At 41.0% G+C, this 18,928-nt stretch overlaps 1 protein-coding gene across 7 annotated transcripts in view; it reads right to left on the bottom strand.

Annotated features, from left to right (window-relative positions):
• NHSL1 (NHS like 1) overlaps nt 1–18,928 on the bottom strand; it is a 165,064-nt gene that overhangs the window by 15,938 nt on the left and 130,198 nt on the right. For 4 of the 7 annotated variants that reach the window (XM_082756790.1, XM_082756791.1, XM_082756794.1 and 1 more), the window contains exons 3-5: nt 16,973–17,100; nt 8,009–8,201; nt 3,030–3,161 (exon numbers count right to left, since the gene is read on the bottom strand). In XM_082756790.1, the coding sequence (XP_082612916.1) occupies nt 3,030–3,161; nt 8,009–8,201; nt 16,973–17,100 (453 nt within the window). The remainder of the gene's footprint in view (nt 1–3,029; nt 3,162–8,008; nt 8,202–16,972; nt 17,101–18,928) is intronic. The other 3 variants (XM_082756792.1, XM_082756793.1, XM_082756795.1) reach the window with 1 other exon arrangement.

Raw genomic sequence — 18,928 nt, 5'->3', positions numbered from 1 at the left:
TATTTAGCCTGTGCACAGCAACTTTGGTGTACCAAGGGATTTGAATCTTTGTGTAAATATTGTAGCCATTCGCAGCAATGCTTTAGGGGAGAAACAAAGAGATTTATTCAGCTGAAACCACAGGAAGAATGTCAATAGGCACAATGCAATTGCTTGATTTGGAGTTTAGTCCGGATCCTTGTTCCGATCAAATGAACTGTGGAATGTTTTAAAACAACTCGATGTTTGTTTTGGGACGGTGTAAGAGAAATAGGGAATGGATGGCTACAGAAGTATCTGGGGAGTGACAGGGGAGAAAAGGCAGAAAGAGCACTGAACAAGGGCAAGGGAGACGTAATTTATTCCCAGCCTTGCCAGCAGCCTGGAGGGTGACTCCAGCAAAGTCACTTCACTGCAGCATGTCTAGTTTTTCCATCTATAAGATGAAGACACCCTTCAAACACGCTTTGTTTCTAGTAATGGAAAGCAATATGCTAACAGGATGCAAACTGCCATCAGAGAGCTTCCCTGGCATACGTTTGGCTGTCTGGATCAAGCAACACAGAAGCAACATGAAGCTACTCAGGACAACTTCCACTGCAGGGCAGATGGCTGAAGCACCGCGTGCCTGCCGGTTGTAGGCCAGGGAACCAGTCAGAGAGAGCTCCTGCAGTGAGATACTGTCAGCCCCAGCATTTCCGCCACTGAAAATAGGAGCCAAGGAAAACCTTCAAGCAGTGCAACATGAAATGTGCTCAGCGTGAGATGAAAGAACAAAATCAAGACCGCAGAACCTACTGCCCTTAGCAAACAGACTGGCAAAAGTCACAAACTCTTTAAGATATTCAATGAAGATTTCTTTTTAACGTAGATGTCAACTGCGTTCTCGGTTTATTCCACCAGGTAAACTGCCACCGATGTTTTCAAGCATTAAACATCAGTCTGAATTGGTCACAAATGTAACCTCCAAGCTTTAGAGATGCTGTCAGCAGGAAGCATTCTCCTCACGTCCACGCAGGTACAGCTGCCAGTCATTTCAAAGTCACCTGCCTGAAAGAGAGTCAGAAAGCCCTAAAAGTAATAAAAGGTGGTTTGGAACAAAGGGCTCTGCTTCGCTCTGCTCTCTGCCCTCAAGGTAGGTCCTACCTGTGTCAAGAAAATCTCTATAGAAAAGTGAAAACTCTGACCTTGGTATGTAGGTAATTTTCAGAATTCCACACTCAAGAACACTGCAAGAATCCTGAAAATGAACAGTTCAAGCAATATCTATTGTCAATTTTGCATTTAAGAGGCAGAAGGATTTTTAAGCAAATTCATTTCATCTCAGCTCTAGACAAAGAACAAAAGGACTGAATTTAAAATGGAAGAAGGGAATATAAAATGTATCCATCCTGAACACCTTAACAGACAGGAGAGGACCAGGGTTGCCTCTGCTATTCCTCAACCAGCTGTAAAAAATTTGAGGGGTTACTTCAAATAGGAGACCTAAAATGGGAGAAAGGAATCTTTTATTAAGAATAACCAAATACCACGTTTCATGTAGCTTTGTTTGATTACAACAGATCTAAGTTAACTTTTGAGCTTGCTTATAGCTGATTGCAAAGCTGATAAATTGTTGTCATCCCAAGAAAAAAATTCAAGTTCTAACCTCCAGGAGGACTCCAGGGCTGGAAAGTGTTTCTTGCCAGATACCAAGGTCCATTGTGGACAGGAGGAAGGGAAAACACATTGTGAGGAGGAGTTCCCTATGGCAGGGAACAAACAGCATCCATCCCATAAGAAGAGATGGACAAAGACACCTCATAGCTCAGACCAGCAGTTAGACATAAAATCATTATGTGAGATCCAAAGGTAGTAAAACTTAAAGTTGCCACACGAAGACTCAATGCAGAGTTTAGACAAGTGAACTTTCCATCTTGAGATAGAGAATACCTATGGCAGGGCACTGTTCCATGACAGATGCTGAAAGAGCATAGTTCTAGTTCCAGTCATGAACTGCTCTTCATGTACTTGCTTATTTCCAGTCTTTCTCTATGCCTAGCTCTCTAGCTTATTCAAACCCATGCAGAGAAGTTACATATTTTTGCTTTTGTTTCTGAAAAATCTAGACAAAGAAGCAAGAAGTGTAAATATAATTAAAAAGAAAGAGATGCAAAACACAAGGTAGTAAAACTTATCGAACAAGTCAATAAATGAGTTGATTCCACGTGTAAAAAAAAAATTAAAATTATATTCTGCAAAATTATTTTAAGACATTCTTTCTCTACTGAAAAAAAAAAAAGGAGAGAAGGGAAGCAGAAGGGCATCATTTTAACTGTAAAGTCATCATTTGTGAAAAATGAAAACATCTTTTTAAAAAATAAGTAAGTGCTACCATCAGAGTTCTGCAAAAAGTGTCTGAAAGGTTGCCAAAATTCAGACTGTTCCATCAGCTTTGAATACCATCTATGCTACTAACTGTGAAAAGCTGACAGGTTGAGGTACTGTAAATGTGACTGACTGAGCACTTTTCCTTTGGTATATATGCAATAGCTAATGATGACATGTAAATTACTTCAAATCAAATAATGTTGATACTTGAGAGGCTGCCAATTAGATCTAAGATAAACTGGAAAATTTACAGCTTTTTCTTTGTTGATGTAACTCTCAGCAGATTCAGGAAGGCATCAGTGAATTGGTTTACTCCATTGGATAATTCTTTGCAAGCTGAAATGCCTGCCCACTTCAGGTGTGCTTCCGTGAACATCCTGGGGGAGCAGGCCAAATCTCCAGAAAGGCATTAAGGACCACAAACCTTACATCCCTGCAGATTTCCATTGTACCAATAAACCATTTTTCAAAATACCACATTCCCTTCAGCAGGTGGAAGTCAACAGATAAAAGGCCCTAATTTCCAGATGCACAAGGTGGCAAGGAGGCACACGTGTATTTGGAACTGTAATCGGCTATCAGACTGTATTGGTTTCATGAGCACTGGTAATGTTATTAGTCGAGTAATGATAAGCAGTGACAATGAACAGTGGATGGAATACAGTTCTGATGAGCCATACCTAGCTCCTTTTGTATGTTGTCAGGGATTCCTGTTATAGTCTTTCTCCTTTTGACTTTCTTCGGCCGTCTTACCACCGTGTCTGTGTAAATTAGAGACCGCCGAATGCTGGCTTGGCGGTCGAAATTCTCCCCTAATACATGGTAGAACAAGCAAAGCAACATTACTTCCAAGCACGCTGACATCATGCACTTTCTTCCACTAGTTTTGTTGTAGAAATGAAAAAAGGCATTAATAAATGATGTTAGCTTGGTCCTACAGTGAAAGTTTACACTGAAGGAAACAATACAGCATACTGTCACAGTAAGGCTTTAGACACACACATGCATTACACAGTACTGCAAGTTTCAAGAGGAATTTGACTTCAGGTCTTGTTAGAGCAGCTGTAATTCCACAAGTGAACAGAATCCTTGCTTGAATTTGGCCCTGTATGTTGTTTCTCATATGTTTGTTTGTTTTGGGGGGTGTTGTCTTTTGTTTTTTTAAATAATAATCTGAGGAAAAAGCAAATCTGCTCCTGCAAATGAAAGACTACAACGGTTTATACAGGAACAGACATTGCTATTGGCAACAGCTATTACAATTTCTTTGCAGATCACCATCATTAAATGACACAAGACACTTCTTTTTCATACCACGTTTCTCTGAAACTGTCAGGTGTATCGTATTTCTGGTGGTGATCTTTTAACATGAATACAAACAAGTACTGGGGAGCATGCAGAGATCAAACTGATCTCATGATCTCATAAATATTTCAGAGTGGAAGCTGCTTAGAACTGAGATTTTATAAATGATTACACATATATACAATGGAAAGAGCTGAAAAAATGTGGAAGTGCACGTTGCTAGACAAAGCCTTACAATGACCATGTGCTGTATCATAATGGGACCCAGAAGCACCACTATCATTAAGGCTGAGCAGCTTTTCTTTAGGAACTCACTTTTGGTTAGAGGTTAATGATTTGGCCATTTTACAAGCAGCAAGAGAAAACTTGCCCTCTAAATTGTGAACTAATTCTCTACACTTCTAAAAATCTACCCACTCCCAATCTCACACATAAGTTCCCCTTTTAGAAGTTAAAGCATTTTAAAGCAGTGCTAAGTATCCTTTAGCTGACCTATTTAAAACTTAAATGCAGAAAAAGCTTGATATATGTGCATATGTTTTTTTTTGCCTCGTATACTTTCTTGAAAATTGATGACCAAATTATTTACCTCTGAAAAGTGAGTAATGCACATTAACTAATGTCATAAATATTATCCCTGGTTGACTACACATCAGCATGATGTGTGTCGTGCAGATAGTGTAGAAAAACTGATTACCTGTATAACAGTTAAAGATACAGTCACATAGTAAAGCACAGCATATGGACTTGTGAAAATACAAGGAAAAACACCGCAGTTTCATTCACCATATTGTAAATATAAAGACTCTCACTCTGCGTTAATGGATCTCGAGCTCCCATGAACTGCACTCGTGCTAGGCAGAATCCTTGCAACCACAAAGAAGTTGTTTTCATCTCTGTTTCTGACTGACTGAACTGAGGAAAGATGAAGGGAGGAGGAATCCCATGGGATCTATGAAATTTAGAGCTATGAATCCCACAGGCTTCGTAGAAGCCCTAAAATATTGAGATAGAGTATCCACTGTCTGGGGGATCACTACTGTTATGATGTTAGGACCCTTATGGGGTCAGGTCAGGACTATTAGATAATCCTACCATGCAGGATAATAATTCTGGCCACATTATGATGAACCCAAAGAATTCAAAAGAGAAAGCTTTGCATCTCTGAACATGTCTTAATCCATTCAAAGGCCAGCAATTATGCCTGACACAGTGAGTTGTAAAGAAATTAAAATATTGCTTCTGATGCCCTAGAATAAAATACTGTGTAAATGCTAAGAAGGGGGTGCAAACAAGGAGAGTCTTTTATATAGTGTCAGGCACACAAACAGGATGACCATGGGAAAAGTCACTGTGTATCCCCTGATCCACAGTAACTTCTTCCCTGTGCTACTGAAGAGCTAACTCTGACCAATCCATCCTCAGTTGCTCTTGAAACAACTTTTTGAAAGCCGCTGTACAAATTTATAGGATTTTAAAGCAGCGGCTTCAATAAACTCTAAATCAAGAAGCAAAATCAGAATGTCTCAGGTTTTTTTTTCTTCATTGCCATCCTGTTTTTAGAAAATATTGATGTTTACATATAATTCTGCAGATTTAAAGATTCTTCTTCTGACTTTTCTTCTGTCAGGTTTGTAACAAATCATCTAAGCATTCCTCGTTCAGTTTACTTGCATTTCCCTCACACAGTTGACTCGTTTTCACTGAAAACATTTAAGTATGTGCTTAAATCTCACTAAAGGCAATCAAGTGGGACTCAAGCAAATGCTTAAATGTTTTGCAGGACCCAGCCTGCCTCTGAGCACCTCCACCAACACCAGACTCCTCCATCTGGAAAGAAAGTTAGAGTTCCAGAAAACCCACTATAGCAGACACCATTGTACATATTTGAACCCACAGGCTAAGTAAAAGCAAAGACTGGCCACCACTGAAAATTCAGCCCAACCCCTTCCAGGCCAGAATAAGCTCAGCCCAGCCACTCCCAAGGATTGAAACAGCTTCCAAATTGGATGTCTAGTCAGCAGCTTGTCAGCCTAATGCAATGCCCCTGCACCTTCCGGCTGTCCAACAGATTTTGCCTGCCGCTGTATTAGTTGCAATCTGTTCACCAAAGAGCCCCGTAAGCCGAACCAGTGGAGCAGTTGCTGCACAGCCCCGTGAAAGGCCATTGTAGCAGGATCATTACTGATGCACTGTTGAAAATGCTGTCACCTCTTCTGAGGTTAACGTTTTATTTCATGCCAGGAGTAATAAATGGAAGGGTTTTGACCTCTCTTCTGGGAGAGTGAGAAAAAGAGCAAGCAAAGAAAGAGCCGAATCAAAACAAAACCCAGCTATGGTTCGTTCCACAGCACGTTTAACAAACGGCACAGGATTTGGGGGCATTTTCTTCCTGCCTCGTGTAGTAACATAAGGAACCACACAAAATAGAATTACTCGGAGTGTGGGAGGGCAGAGGAGGGGAGCAGATTGTGACTTTTTAGAGGGGAACAAGGACGGCAGCTATTTTTGTACGTGTGTGGGGGACTCAATTTGTTATTTTCACTTGGCTTGATGCAAAATAGCAATACAAATTTCACGGCAAAGCGAAACTGGTTCCCAGAGACCAGCTCACACACTGCAACACCAGCCTTCCTTCACTGCCTTCCCTTTCTGTACCTTCCTATTGCTGTGTTTATAGGGGAATGAATGCTACGTAACACATTCCATTAATTAAGGTGAATATGAATGTGCACTATTTTTTATCACAAAAGTTGAGAACTGCTGCATTTTTTGAGGGCAAACCAGCTAACTCAGGGGACACAGGGTTTGTCACATCTTGAATTAATCTGGTTGAAATTACGAGTGTAATTTATCCAGACACATTAGTGCATCCACTGACACTGAATTAAATCTGTGATGGTTATTTGATCTCTTTTACCCTGTTTTTCTTTCCACCTGTTTCCTTCCCCCCTCTATTTTTCAGTACACAGGGTCATTAAATCACGCTGCAGATTACCCCTCCCGTAAGTATACCATCTTCCTGCTGTCACGGTATCTAAGCTATGCTCAAGTTTATTGATTGTGCCAGATAATCCACTGTCCCCACAACTCTGCCTTCTGCACCTGTAGCCTACATTTCCTAGATAATGCCCTACTTACATTTCAGCACTGCATTTGTTTTCCTTCTATTCATTTTCCAGAGGTGGTGTGTCAATAGTTTTCTGTTGCTTTCAACTATTTTCCGTGTTTTATTTCAGGAAACATTTCTTACTGATTTCTCAGAGATTTCTGATGTTTGTCAGTGGCCTTAAACTACATTACTTTTTAAAACTTTACCATCAGACATCTTCTGTAAGAAAATTAGTGTTTTATTTTTTACAAAACACTAATTTATTTTTTTTTTAAAGTGAAAAAAATATTGGTAATCACATAGAAAAATAGAATACCTAACTACTTTCAAAACAAAACCAAACATTGCAAGAGTGAGTGTGGAACCAGAGAATGCCATATGACATTCGATATAAATTGGATATTGAATATCATCATTGTTTTGGCAGGCAAACGGTCGGTTATTTTAATTAACTAATAGTGGACAATCTTGATACTGTACAGAAAAAGAGGAATTATTAAATTGAGGTGATAATTCAATCTTTCATAGAAATTCTGTTTACACATGTCAACATATCTACTCAGTGTTACACTTTAATATAATTTAACTTATTAAATTCTCACAGAGTGAGAATTCTGCAACAGTGAAACCAAAGAGCATTTTGAAAATGGACAGTCAATATACAGCTTGTGACAAGAAAATGTGGGCTACTGTCATGTAAGTTGAGTGACCTACCAAGAGTCTTGCTTGAGGACACAGACTCATTAAACTTATCTATTCTTTCCTCAACACCTAAACTCTCATACAAATAAGACCTTAGAAAACTCTTCTCGAACTTTGGAACATTTAGTCTTCAAAATATCGAAGTCTCTGATAACCATCCTTAAGTAAAAATCCTAGAAGAAAATCCTGAATGTCACTAGTATTGTGTAAAACATGATTTTCCATTATGTATCTTCAGGAAAGCCCAAAGCAACTCAGTGATTTATCAATCTTCTTTTAGTTCATGAATATCTAACCTCACTTCAAGCCCACATTGTGTAGACTACCTTCATTAATGATCATTTAAGGAATTCTGAGTTTTTCTCATTAAGCTCAGAGACAGACTATTAAGCACAAAACACCGTTTTCACAGAAAGGTGAAATAAGTGACATAAAATTCATGCAGAAATATATGCCAAAATGCTATCCACCTGCATGGGTCCCCTTTTATCCTTTCCCTCCCCAATCACTGTAACTTAATTATTGAAATTAAAAGCCTACCAGTCACATTAATGGGAACCACATCTGTTTGGACTGCCTGTGCTTGCTGTCGCATCTTCTCTTCTGGCGTTGGCAGTGGCAGTGACTTAGTCCAGTTGGTTTGGGTGTTGATATCTGACAACTCATTTGAAACTGGGGTTTTAGGCCTTTTGACAGTAATAAGCTTTTCTTCTTCTGGGGAAGAGACAGAACACTGCAAACAGAAATACATGCAACAGTGTAAGTTTTCTACCAGAAACATCATATGATGATAGTACTATGGTACTGCTGCTGCAGTCAGCATGATGGCTTGTGGAACAAAACACACCCTCACAAGTATCACACTTAGACCTACAAAGAGTGACTTAAAAACAAAAAAATAAAACTGGATTGTATTTATCCAAGACACCTCATCAGACTGAGTATCTTTAAATGAGAAAGATATGTGTGGTCTTGAGCAGAGCAAAGCACAGTAATTATCTTACACATTTACACTCTTCCTGCAGTGATTGACCCAAAGGAGTGCACTGGGGTTTGCTTTCCCTTCCTCTCTCCCATCGCAGTGTCCCACTAGGAAGATGAGAGTGAGCCCTGCTTCAACATAGCAGTACCAGGCTATGGGGGGTGTAAGGTCTCAGCAAGACATCTGTTAGGAAGAAACACGTTTTGGGAGAGCTCAGCAAAGGACTCGAGCAATGTACCCTATGTAACCATCAGCCAGGGATCAGTGAGGAGCAGTAATTGTGGTGGCCTTGGAGAAACTCATGCCACAGTGGAGGTGTTTGTATTGCTCGATTTTGAGAGGTGAATTAGTTAACAATATCAGCAGCTTTAGCTTTAAAAAATGATCATTTAAAATGATAAAAATAATATTTTTTATCAAAATAGTCATTTTTATCAAAAATGATCATTTTTAAAGTTTTTCCTGATCAGAGTGTCAGATGTCACATCCACGATGGGTGTTTCACCCCAAACAAACAAAATACCTTTGTGCACCGCAAAAAGAGGTTGCAACAGCTTGTTCACATCCTTCCACCAGACAAAGTCACAATGCCAAAAAAGACATTTGCTTTAAGGGAACCGATCTGTTTTCATTGCAAGGTCCTCAGCTGGGTGCCAGTAAGGGCAGAAAATCGTGATGTTGTTTTTTACTGATATGAAAGCACTGCTCCATGGCACACCCCGAGGACAGGCAGGTTCAGGGCACACAAAAAACATCAGGGGGCTTACAGCAGGTGGTCACAAGATTTAGGCAAACCTAAGCTTTAGGCTTTTCTACCTGGGGCTACCAAGGCACCCCAGGGAATCCCAGAGGCAGGAGAGGAAGAAAGACCTGGAGGAGAAAGGAGCTCCTCTTCCTCCCTCCCCACACACCTTTTCTTTACTCCTACCTCCCGCTAGAGTGCAGGATGCTACCCAAGGTACTGGGACAGCACTGGGTCGCCACCTCTCCCTAGAGTTACTACCTTGCTGCTTGAGAAAGACATTACTGCTATTCATAACATATTGACTTCATGATTATTATTATTTGTAAGTCTAAGCAATCTGGTTTCTCTTCAAGCTGAGCGGGACACAAAAGGCATGCCCAGACACCCTGCCACAACCACTGTTTATTGTTTCTGATTTTAATTTTCTCCCTGTTACCAGGAGGAGGTTCGTGCTGTTTATAAATAAATAACCCCTTATTTATTGCATTGTGCTCTGACTGCGAATTCTTGAGGGCAGGGGCCAGCATTTCAATAAGAACAAATATATAAATAAAAGCAGCTTCCAGGAAAAAAAAAAATAGACAAGTGAAATCTCTTCAGGTAATAACAAAAAATAATTGCAGGTATGAAAATTGTTATGAATGTCATCATGTGGTTTGGAGCTGCACTTTGAAATGTGGGTGGGTTTTTTAAGCAAATTACACATTTCTGCCAGGGAGAACCCCTGCAGGGATAGGGACGCCAGCACCCTCCTGCTCGTGGTGGAGGGGCCGCTGCTGTGCAGGCACAGGCTCAGCCCTGCAAAAGCCCCTCCAAATTCTTTCAATGCAAGTCACCTGGAGGACACTGGTATTTCTTCAGGCCTGTGTTATTTTTAAAAGGTTCTAAAACTGTTTCTATACAAATATAACGTGTTTATCCTTTTATGGGTGTGTGTACACACAAGGCTTACACACATACACAGTGCAGACACGTGTGTATATGTACTTACACGCAAACTGAAATGCTTTCCCATCTCAAATCACTCAAATTTATTTGAGCTATGTGGGAGAGAAATGCAATTGCAGAAGGGAAAGCTGCCTCCAGGCCATGCCTCTCCCAAGAGGTTTGTAACAACTCGGGGTGAGAAGGGCTTGGTGACCAACGTGGCGTGGGGGTGCCGGCCCATGCGGCCACAGCTTGGCAGTCTGTGCGTGGTGAGGATGAGCTGCAGCCACCTGCTGATGTTTTGCCATCAGTCCCTGTCACATTCAGACCGCAGGGCTGGGCCAGGCAGGTCTCAGCTGTCAGCCAGCAGTCACCAGGGGCTACTCCAGCATGTGGGGTGACAGAGATACTGGCTACACTGCTGCCTTCCCTTCTCAAGGAAATCACCTGGCCAAAACAGAACACCTCTTCTGCTACAGTGTACAAACTGACAGAAAAACTGGAGAGCTGAAGCTCTGACTAGAAGGGAATCCATCTATCCAAAAAAGCCTGGAACCACAATCTGAAATTTTACAGAATTTACAGAAGTTCACAAAATTGAGGAAGGACGAAGGAAGACAGAAAGGAATCACTCCGGTGAGCACATAATGAATGAAAAGCTGTTGAAAACAGCTGTGGTCAAAGCACTGCTCCAGGAAAACTGATGTTCTGCTGTTGGACAGTGGTGTGGTACTTCTACAAACAAGGTCAGTAGGATAGCTGCAGGTGGCTTAGCGTGTAGGAAGAAGTGTTTCATCTGTAGCTACACGTTCTGTGGTTTCTGGGTAAGCGTGACCATCTCTATTTCGAAACTTTCTTCCAAAGCACTCACAGTGACAGTGGTATGTTTACTTGCTTCTTTGATGTAAAGATTCCTTTCAAGGGCAGGACAGTGGCAAAGCTGTACCCAGCTTTACTGTGCAGAGTGGCAAGCAGCAGCTCAACTTTCAGCTTCGTTCACACAAATCACTTACCTAATTCTCTAAGTAAAATGAAATCAGGGGGAGAGAAAAAATATATTTTAAATTCCTTCACAAGAATTACATAGTTTTAGATAACCTTCCTAGATTTACAACCCAGAAGTCTGCAGGAAGATTCAACAAACTGCTGCTAGATATACAGGCAGACACGTCTTCTTAAGCGAGGTCTGCTATACGAGAAATAGCACTGGCCAAGGCAGTGCTTTGAGATCATGCTATCTGCTCAGCAAATCTCATCTCTCATCATAAACACTATGCTCATAGCAGAAAAGAAAGCACTCTTCTCGTTTTTATAGCAGCTCTGATTCAAAACAACTGTACTGTTTGACTTAAATGGCCAAATTTCTGTGCAGCTTCTAGATGTAATGTTACACTCACCTCCTCCAGAAAACTTGTTGGAACTTGTGCTTTTTAATGGAAGGGGGAATAGGGAAAGGTGGTAAGTGAAAGTGACAGCCTCAGACCTAGCCATCTTTCCACGAACACACGTTAAAGGGGAAGAAACGTGAATTTTTGAAGGGCAAGTTGAAGTGAGAGTGCAGGAGAGATCTGGCTCATAAACATACTGTGGACAGAGAGGAGCTATCTGGCTCAGCTGGAGCCTCTCCACTGCCTTGTTGGCTTCTCGTTCCCCTCTCTGCTCAGGCCCTGAGATACAGACTGGTTTCACAGTCTCAGCACATTCACACTGCTCGAGAGGTCCCAGCTGACTCTGTGCTGTGCATCTCACAGTACGTTCTGCCTCTGTTCCTTCTTTTCCCCCGTTTATTCTTAGCTTTGTTCTATTCCAGTGGTTTATACTATGCTGTTTGAAAAGATGGGACCTCCACAAGGAAAATTCAGTCCACACAAATTTCACTTCTCAGCAAAAGAACTTAAAACTTCTAGGCATGTTGCTTACCTCACTGTCCACTGCAACCATTCCTAAAATTATAACTTTTCAGAAAAACAAAGCTGAGAAAAATTCCATAGCACTGCAGATGACAGCTATGGCAATTCAGCTGTCTATTAATGCTCCCCAGCATCCTATTTCTTCTCCAGCCTTTGATGGCTTCGAGTGCCTTTTTTACACGTGCAAAGGAACCGCACTGAACAATGAAAATAATTTAAAACAAAAACAATCTTTACATTCCTGTTACTTGGCCAATCTGTGCTTTTTGTGTGACTGCTTCAACCATGTGATTTCACACTGTGTTATGGAACACTGCCCCTGTATAGCTATACGTTAAATCACATTTAAGTTGAATTAGTCATGTCCTGCTCAGTTTGGTGTCCCTCTAGACCAAGGCCCCCAGTCTAGTCCCCCAAATTTTGGTAGAACAGTTACTTGTTATTTCTACACTCAGATCTTCAGTTGCAATAGAAAACTTGGCCACCCTACTAAATCCTTTATAGCCTTCCCTGTCCCATTAAGGAAGGGATTCTTTTTCCTTTTTTTTTTTTTTTCCCCAGCAGAAATTACTGACCATCAAGCAAGGTATCCCTTTAACCAGACACTGCAGAAATAGTCCCTTCTTCTTCCTCTACTCTGCTGCAATGGGATTAAAAACATAAGAGGCATACTACATCAGATCAGAGCTCTATAAAGCCGACCTAGCATCTGTCTTAAGATAATGCCCAACAGTTCACACACAGATGAAATCAAATCAGAGGAAGCATGCAGTGGCTGCCTTCCCCTGAACAGTCTCTCAGCATTGGAAGGACTTCCCTTCCTCCCAAGAATTGATCCAGTTGCTTTCCGAACCTACACAACCTTTCACCATTTACAACCCCTGCAGCAACTGTGCAGCACTGAGTATGTGGTGCCTCTTTTGCTTGTTCGGAGAGTTTCTGTACTCACTTCCTTATGCTTTGACATTTTATGCTTTGAACTGCTGCTTCAACCCAGTAAACTGAGAGGCATTTTCAAAAAAAAAGTGAAGCAGTATAAAATGCATGTGCTGATTGCAAGAGTACCCATGTGCAACTGCAGCAGAGGGGCAGAGAGACCAGCTGAGGGCACCACCGTCTTGAAGTATTTCCAGGCCTGCTAAAGCCCACTGTCAGGGCTCTCGGGCATTCACATTTCCAACCTGGAGCAGCATCCAACATCTTCAGCCCCTCTTGACACCCGGCAAAATTTTAGATCAGACCTCCCCAGGTCCCTCAAGCCAATACAGTCAATGCATCTGTTTCCCCTTCAGATTACTGACCAGTCTCTTGTAGATATTATAGAGATATCCAACAGTTTGGCTGAGTATAGTGGGAAAAGTACACTTTTTTTTGCCCCATAAATAAGCAAAGTAAATGTCTTGTCACTCCAAGTTTAACAGACTGTATCAAGGCAAAGTTTGTAAGCCATGTAACAGGACCTAGGGAAAAACACCATGAGTTCTTGGCATACAAACATTTTCATAGATGGAATAAAGACATGATATAGTGCACATCTGGCAGCAAGTACTCTCTATAGCTCACATTCATCATTTAAAAACTATGCTACTCCAATTAGGAAAGTTTTTACTTGGCTAATTAGAAAAACAACCAAGCAGCCAAATAAATAAAACACATTTTTCACTGGAGGAGGGGTTTCAAAGGAGACAAATGTTAATAGACCACAAGTAATTACAAAATTTCAGTGAACCAACTAAGTAATGGATATTGGACTGCAGACAAAAAAGGAATAATGATGAAAAAGATAGGAAACAATCCTGGCATGACATTCTTCTGTTGAGCAGTATCTTTTAAAATTATTTTTAATAAAAAACAGAAGCAGGTAACAGTAACTGAAAGCTAAGAGCAGAACAAAAAGATTGCGTATGTGCTAAATGCTACGAGTAACATCAAGCTGCACGTATGACAGCTGGATGGTCCCACTCGTGGGCAAATACCTTGTTGCTCCAGGGAACCAAGTTACAGCAGGCGCTAATGCAAGACTGAGAGATGCAGTCTAACAGACTAGACTGTTGAGTGAGACAAAAAGAAACAGAGAGAATGAGTGATAAAAAGGGAAAGAAAGAAGAATGAGGAAAAAAAAACCACACACACACAAAAAAGACAAATATATTTCAAATACACAGCGTATACATGTCAGAATATTAGGGAACTAGAGTTAAAGTGACATCTCAATACATCCTTGGCACTAGGAAAACAGACCAGTATGAAGGACAGGAATACTTCCCAACTAGTGTCACCAACAGTGGCATGTATGAGCTGACAAAGGAGGACACTAGTTGCTGTACTGAGATGTAAAAGCCAGATAAACCAATTTAATTGCCAACAAACTCAATTAGGATCAGCAGAAGTACACTGAAGTGGAGCTTGGTCTATGCTCCAGCAATACCACTTACTGGAACCAACCTAAGAGTTAAAGGGTAGTTCCAAGGACTTCGTTGTATACACACTAACACTCTGAGAATTCAAGTTTCTGTTTTCTACTTATGTTGGCTTGGTTTTGGGTTGGGTTGCTTATCCCTAGTGGTTTTGCTTTGCAACAGCAAATGTTCTGCTTCTCTGAAACGTTTTCTAAGAATCACTGCAAACCACGTGTTTTGTAGTATGAATATTACCCTCTGGTGATAAACACCCACCTCCACAAACAAGAGACTGTTTGTAGATAAAGGTCTTCTCTTGTGTGATCTAAACCATGGTTTCAAATTATGTCTGCAGTGAAGACAGAAAAGTGCAATATCTGGCTATGATAAACTTAAAAAAAATAATTTAAAAAGTTGATAAAAAAAGAGTAGGGAAAGGCAGTTTCCTCTCTGGAACTACCATGCAGTAAAACATAGTTTTTCTGTAAGTTGGCAAATATGTCAACTTAGAAGTAAATGTACAAACAGTAAATAGCTATTCATTCATCTATCATTATTCTGCTATTCTCAAATTTCAACTTGTAAGTGCTGCATGCACAGAATTTAAATGTTGGCTTTCTTGCATTGAACAGACAACAAAGCCACAAAGCTTTCATCGAGCAGTAAGGAGTTCGCATTTTGAATCATGGGATTTTGGTGACCTCAGCTCCACATTGTTACTGAAGAACTCTTCTGACATCTGAAAGATGACTGTCTCAAGGCATAAGATTTATGAGAAGCACTTGGCATTTTACCAGTGGAATTATAATTCCATTTCAGAGATCTGTTAAATGCTCATTTGTTTAAAAAAAAGTAAAATTTTACCCCCTTACATAATGTAAAGTCAATTAAAAAAAGACACTAGGTCAAAGAACACCACAAAACACAGAGTTTTACAACAAGAAGGCAGTATCATGCTGCAGTTTACAAGGATCAGCATCTTCCTAAACTGCAAATAAGAGCAACAGGGTTAAGGTTAAGGTTTTGAGATAATCACTCATGTGAATGGCTAAAAAATACCATATTTATATTCTTTGTAATGTTACTTTTGTTTTACATGTGCAGCTGGGCCACATGCTGCAGAGCACCGGCTAAGGCAAGTTGGTTATATATGTATTCAGAGAGATATATATGCAGTACCTTAATAGCAACAAACAGTTAATACTTTTTCACCAGTGAAAACCATAATTCTATTGGTTTCAGTAAGGTTTTGCAATTTGTCGTTATAATACAGCCCACAGTACTAACATGCTTTACATTCTGTTTGCTGCTAGTAAATACCACACAGAGTCCAACGGGATGCAACAACACTCCCTGCCAATACACAGATATAAAGCAATCAAAACCTGGATTAGAGAACGTACATATTCCACAACAATTTTTGTTATGTGATTAAAAAGCATGGAGGATAGAACTGAAAACACTGTACCCTTTAAACGGAGTTCTCAGGATCCTTTAATTACAGACAGAATTATTTGGTCCATGCTACACAAAGCACCTGTGGCTTAGTAACAGCTCAAAAAAATATACATTCTGCTACAGTTAAGGATATCCTCCCACTATCCAAGCAACATTTTGTGGCAAAGTATTCTAGAATATCTATCTCGAAAAACCCAAGAGCTCCATCATTTCAGCTCCAGCATTGGACATCCAGACTCCAGAGCATCTCACTGTCTACCCCAGCACTAGTATCTTAGCCCACAGCACCAAAGTTAGCCAAGGCTTGTCTTTTGGAGCTCATAGGAACAACAGAATAAGGTAAAGACAGAGGAGCAAAACTTCCTTTCCTCTTTAGAACATGAACACAACTTACAAGTTTTGTAATTGAAATGTATATAAATTGATGTATACAAGACACTTCTGCAACCTTCTTAGGATTTTTGCTCAGCTGTCCCTTCTTTCTCTCTTTATTTGCTTATTTTCTAAACTCTAAGTAAGATAAATATCCAGGGAGTTGAGAATTGGGCATATGAACATGAAGCAAACTGAAACAGAGAAGGTAAACCCAGCTTATTGGGCCATCCTTCATTCTTCTGGATGCCTTTACACAAGCAGTTGTGATCCAATAGGACAAAGCCTCTACCTGATGAAACTGCCTGTCTGTATTAGAAGAGCAATTCAAAGTGTGCATGTGCTGCTATTTCCAAGTGAGTACACTGATGGCTGGTTAATAGCTCTCCCTGGTACTTGAATATAAGCACATAATTAGTTTCAAAACAGTTACCCTTACTGGACTATCTCCTCCCCCTCCCCAAACACTACCAAACTCATTCTGCCTCTCACATCTTTATCACGTCATATGATGACTTTATATAAATTCATGAGTAGAACTGGGATTTTTAAGAGACCAGGGAAGTGAGAGGACCTAATACCACTGCAATTCAAAAGAACAAGCATCTTTACGACCTTCTGGCAATCCCACCTTATTTGAATAATATTATTGCAGGCAATTAAACTGCAGCAGACATACATTTTTTCCATTATTTTGCCCCCCATCATTACCTTTTGTTCAATTTCTTCATAATCATCCTGGTAACTTCCACAGATTGCACTGGAGGATGAGGAGAAGGTGGGGCCCTGAGAGTAATACTGAGAGCTCCGGTAGCCATCCCTCCGCAGCTTGTCACACTCTGCCAAAAGACAGGGAAAGAGGAAATCAATGTATCACCAGAGCCACCCCTGTCTACACTTCACGTACAATGCACTTACAAACGTACGTTTTACTGACAGTATTTACCATGCATTAGCACTGTCTGTCCCAAGTAATGAAACACAAAGTTGCATTTCTCATTTTTTTAATCTATATTTCCACCTCTCTACATGTGTTATGTATGTGTGCCCACACATAGCGTGTATACACGTGGCTTTTATTTAAATCGAGAGATGGAAGAGCTTTGGAAAGACGACTGAAATTGATTTATTTGTTGGGGTTTTTTTAAGTGAGATCTGGCTCGGTGTCTTGACAGATGGCAGCATCTTGCAGGATGGGAGACGGAAGCATGCGTGTAACACCAGGGTCTCGTTTGCCAGGCCGGTAGACACCCATTATGCGCTCTGCACTTGAAATGATGATGTTGCTCGCTACTCACGCACCATCTGCTAAATAACTTTGGCACTGACCACTTGTCTTGTCTTCGTGCCTGCAGAATAGACCATTTATTGTGATTTTGGAGAGGAATGCAAAGCACAGGGATCTCAAAATCTCATGTCACTGCAGAGCTCAATGTGATAAGCAAAGAGCTTTCAAAGTTCAGAAAGAATTCAGAACGAACGTGCATGCCCGCTCAACACGGCCAAAATACCAGTCGGCACCTCATCCCCCCGCCAAGTTTTCCATAACCATCCTCCCGCCTCCTAATTGATATTCAGTGCGACTGTGCTAAAGAACAACAGACGCCAGAGCATAAGGAAAAAATAAATGTTCAAGATGCGGCAACCAAACTCATCAGCCCAGTCAAACCGTTAATTTTGCGTTTCCAGAGACAGATATCTGAATCTGATGAAAGATGAGGAAAGCAAAAAGAAAAATAAGTATCTGTTACATTTCTATCTAAGGAGCTGAGATTTCTGCACAATATATGGGCATAGCACAAAGTGCTTTTGTCATCACAAACTGGAGAAAGATTTTCTGTGACTGTATCATCTGTCTCCCTACCTTGATCTTTTTAATACCTCTTAAAATGGAAAATATGCAATGTTTATTTTGAGGGAAACATTTTAGAGGCTTCTGCTTGCCAAATGATTAACTGGAGTTATGACTTGCACCGTCAGCATACATTTTCTCTGTTACATCCATATGCTCCTGAGACCGAGGACTGTAGGACTCCACGGTGGTGGTTTAACTGACCTCGAGCAACCACAGCTCTGTGATGATTTAATCGAGGTGGATTTCCCTGCATGTGAAAATGCACAAGAATGCAAGTATGCGATTTGATAATTAGCCATTTCCACTGGAGCCAGACGTACGTCCTGGCCTATCGCATGCTTCAGCATGGGGTCAAAAAGGGCTGTATGGCATGAACCTGTCACTGCTCCTTCAGTTCAAGGCCCACAGGTGGTGGTGGTGGGTTCTGAGACCCCGATCAATTCCTACAGCTGGGCAGCGGAGGGTCAGTAACCTCACTCACCTGTCTGGCACGTGTGAGCGTGTTGACACCACGCACATCTGGCAAACAGCTGCCGTGCTCCAGAGGGGGGTGAGAAAAGACTGCCAGCAACCGTGGTAAAACAAATTCTTCCACCCCCTCAAACCTGGCATTGGATCAGCAAGACCCAGCTCTTAACACCCACAAATGGGAGCACCCTGACAGGCCGATTTGTTGGTTTGAGCTACAAAGGAGCAGGGGTAAGTGGGCTGGGGCAGGATGAAACGGCACGAAGGCTTGAATCAACTTGCAGCAGGGGCTAATGCACTGAGCTGTCAACTTCGGCACCACAAGTTTTGCCTTCAGATCAGTC

This window comes from Aythya marila (assembly GCF_965140915.1).
Source record: "Aythya marila genome assembly, chromosome: 3".
NCBI lineage: Eukaryota > Metazoa > Chordata > Aves > Anseriformes > Anatidae > Aythya > Aythya marila.
Note: the sequence above shows the minus strand (reverse complement) of the source record. Positions and strands in the feature narration are given on the sequence as shown.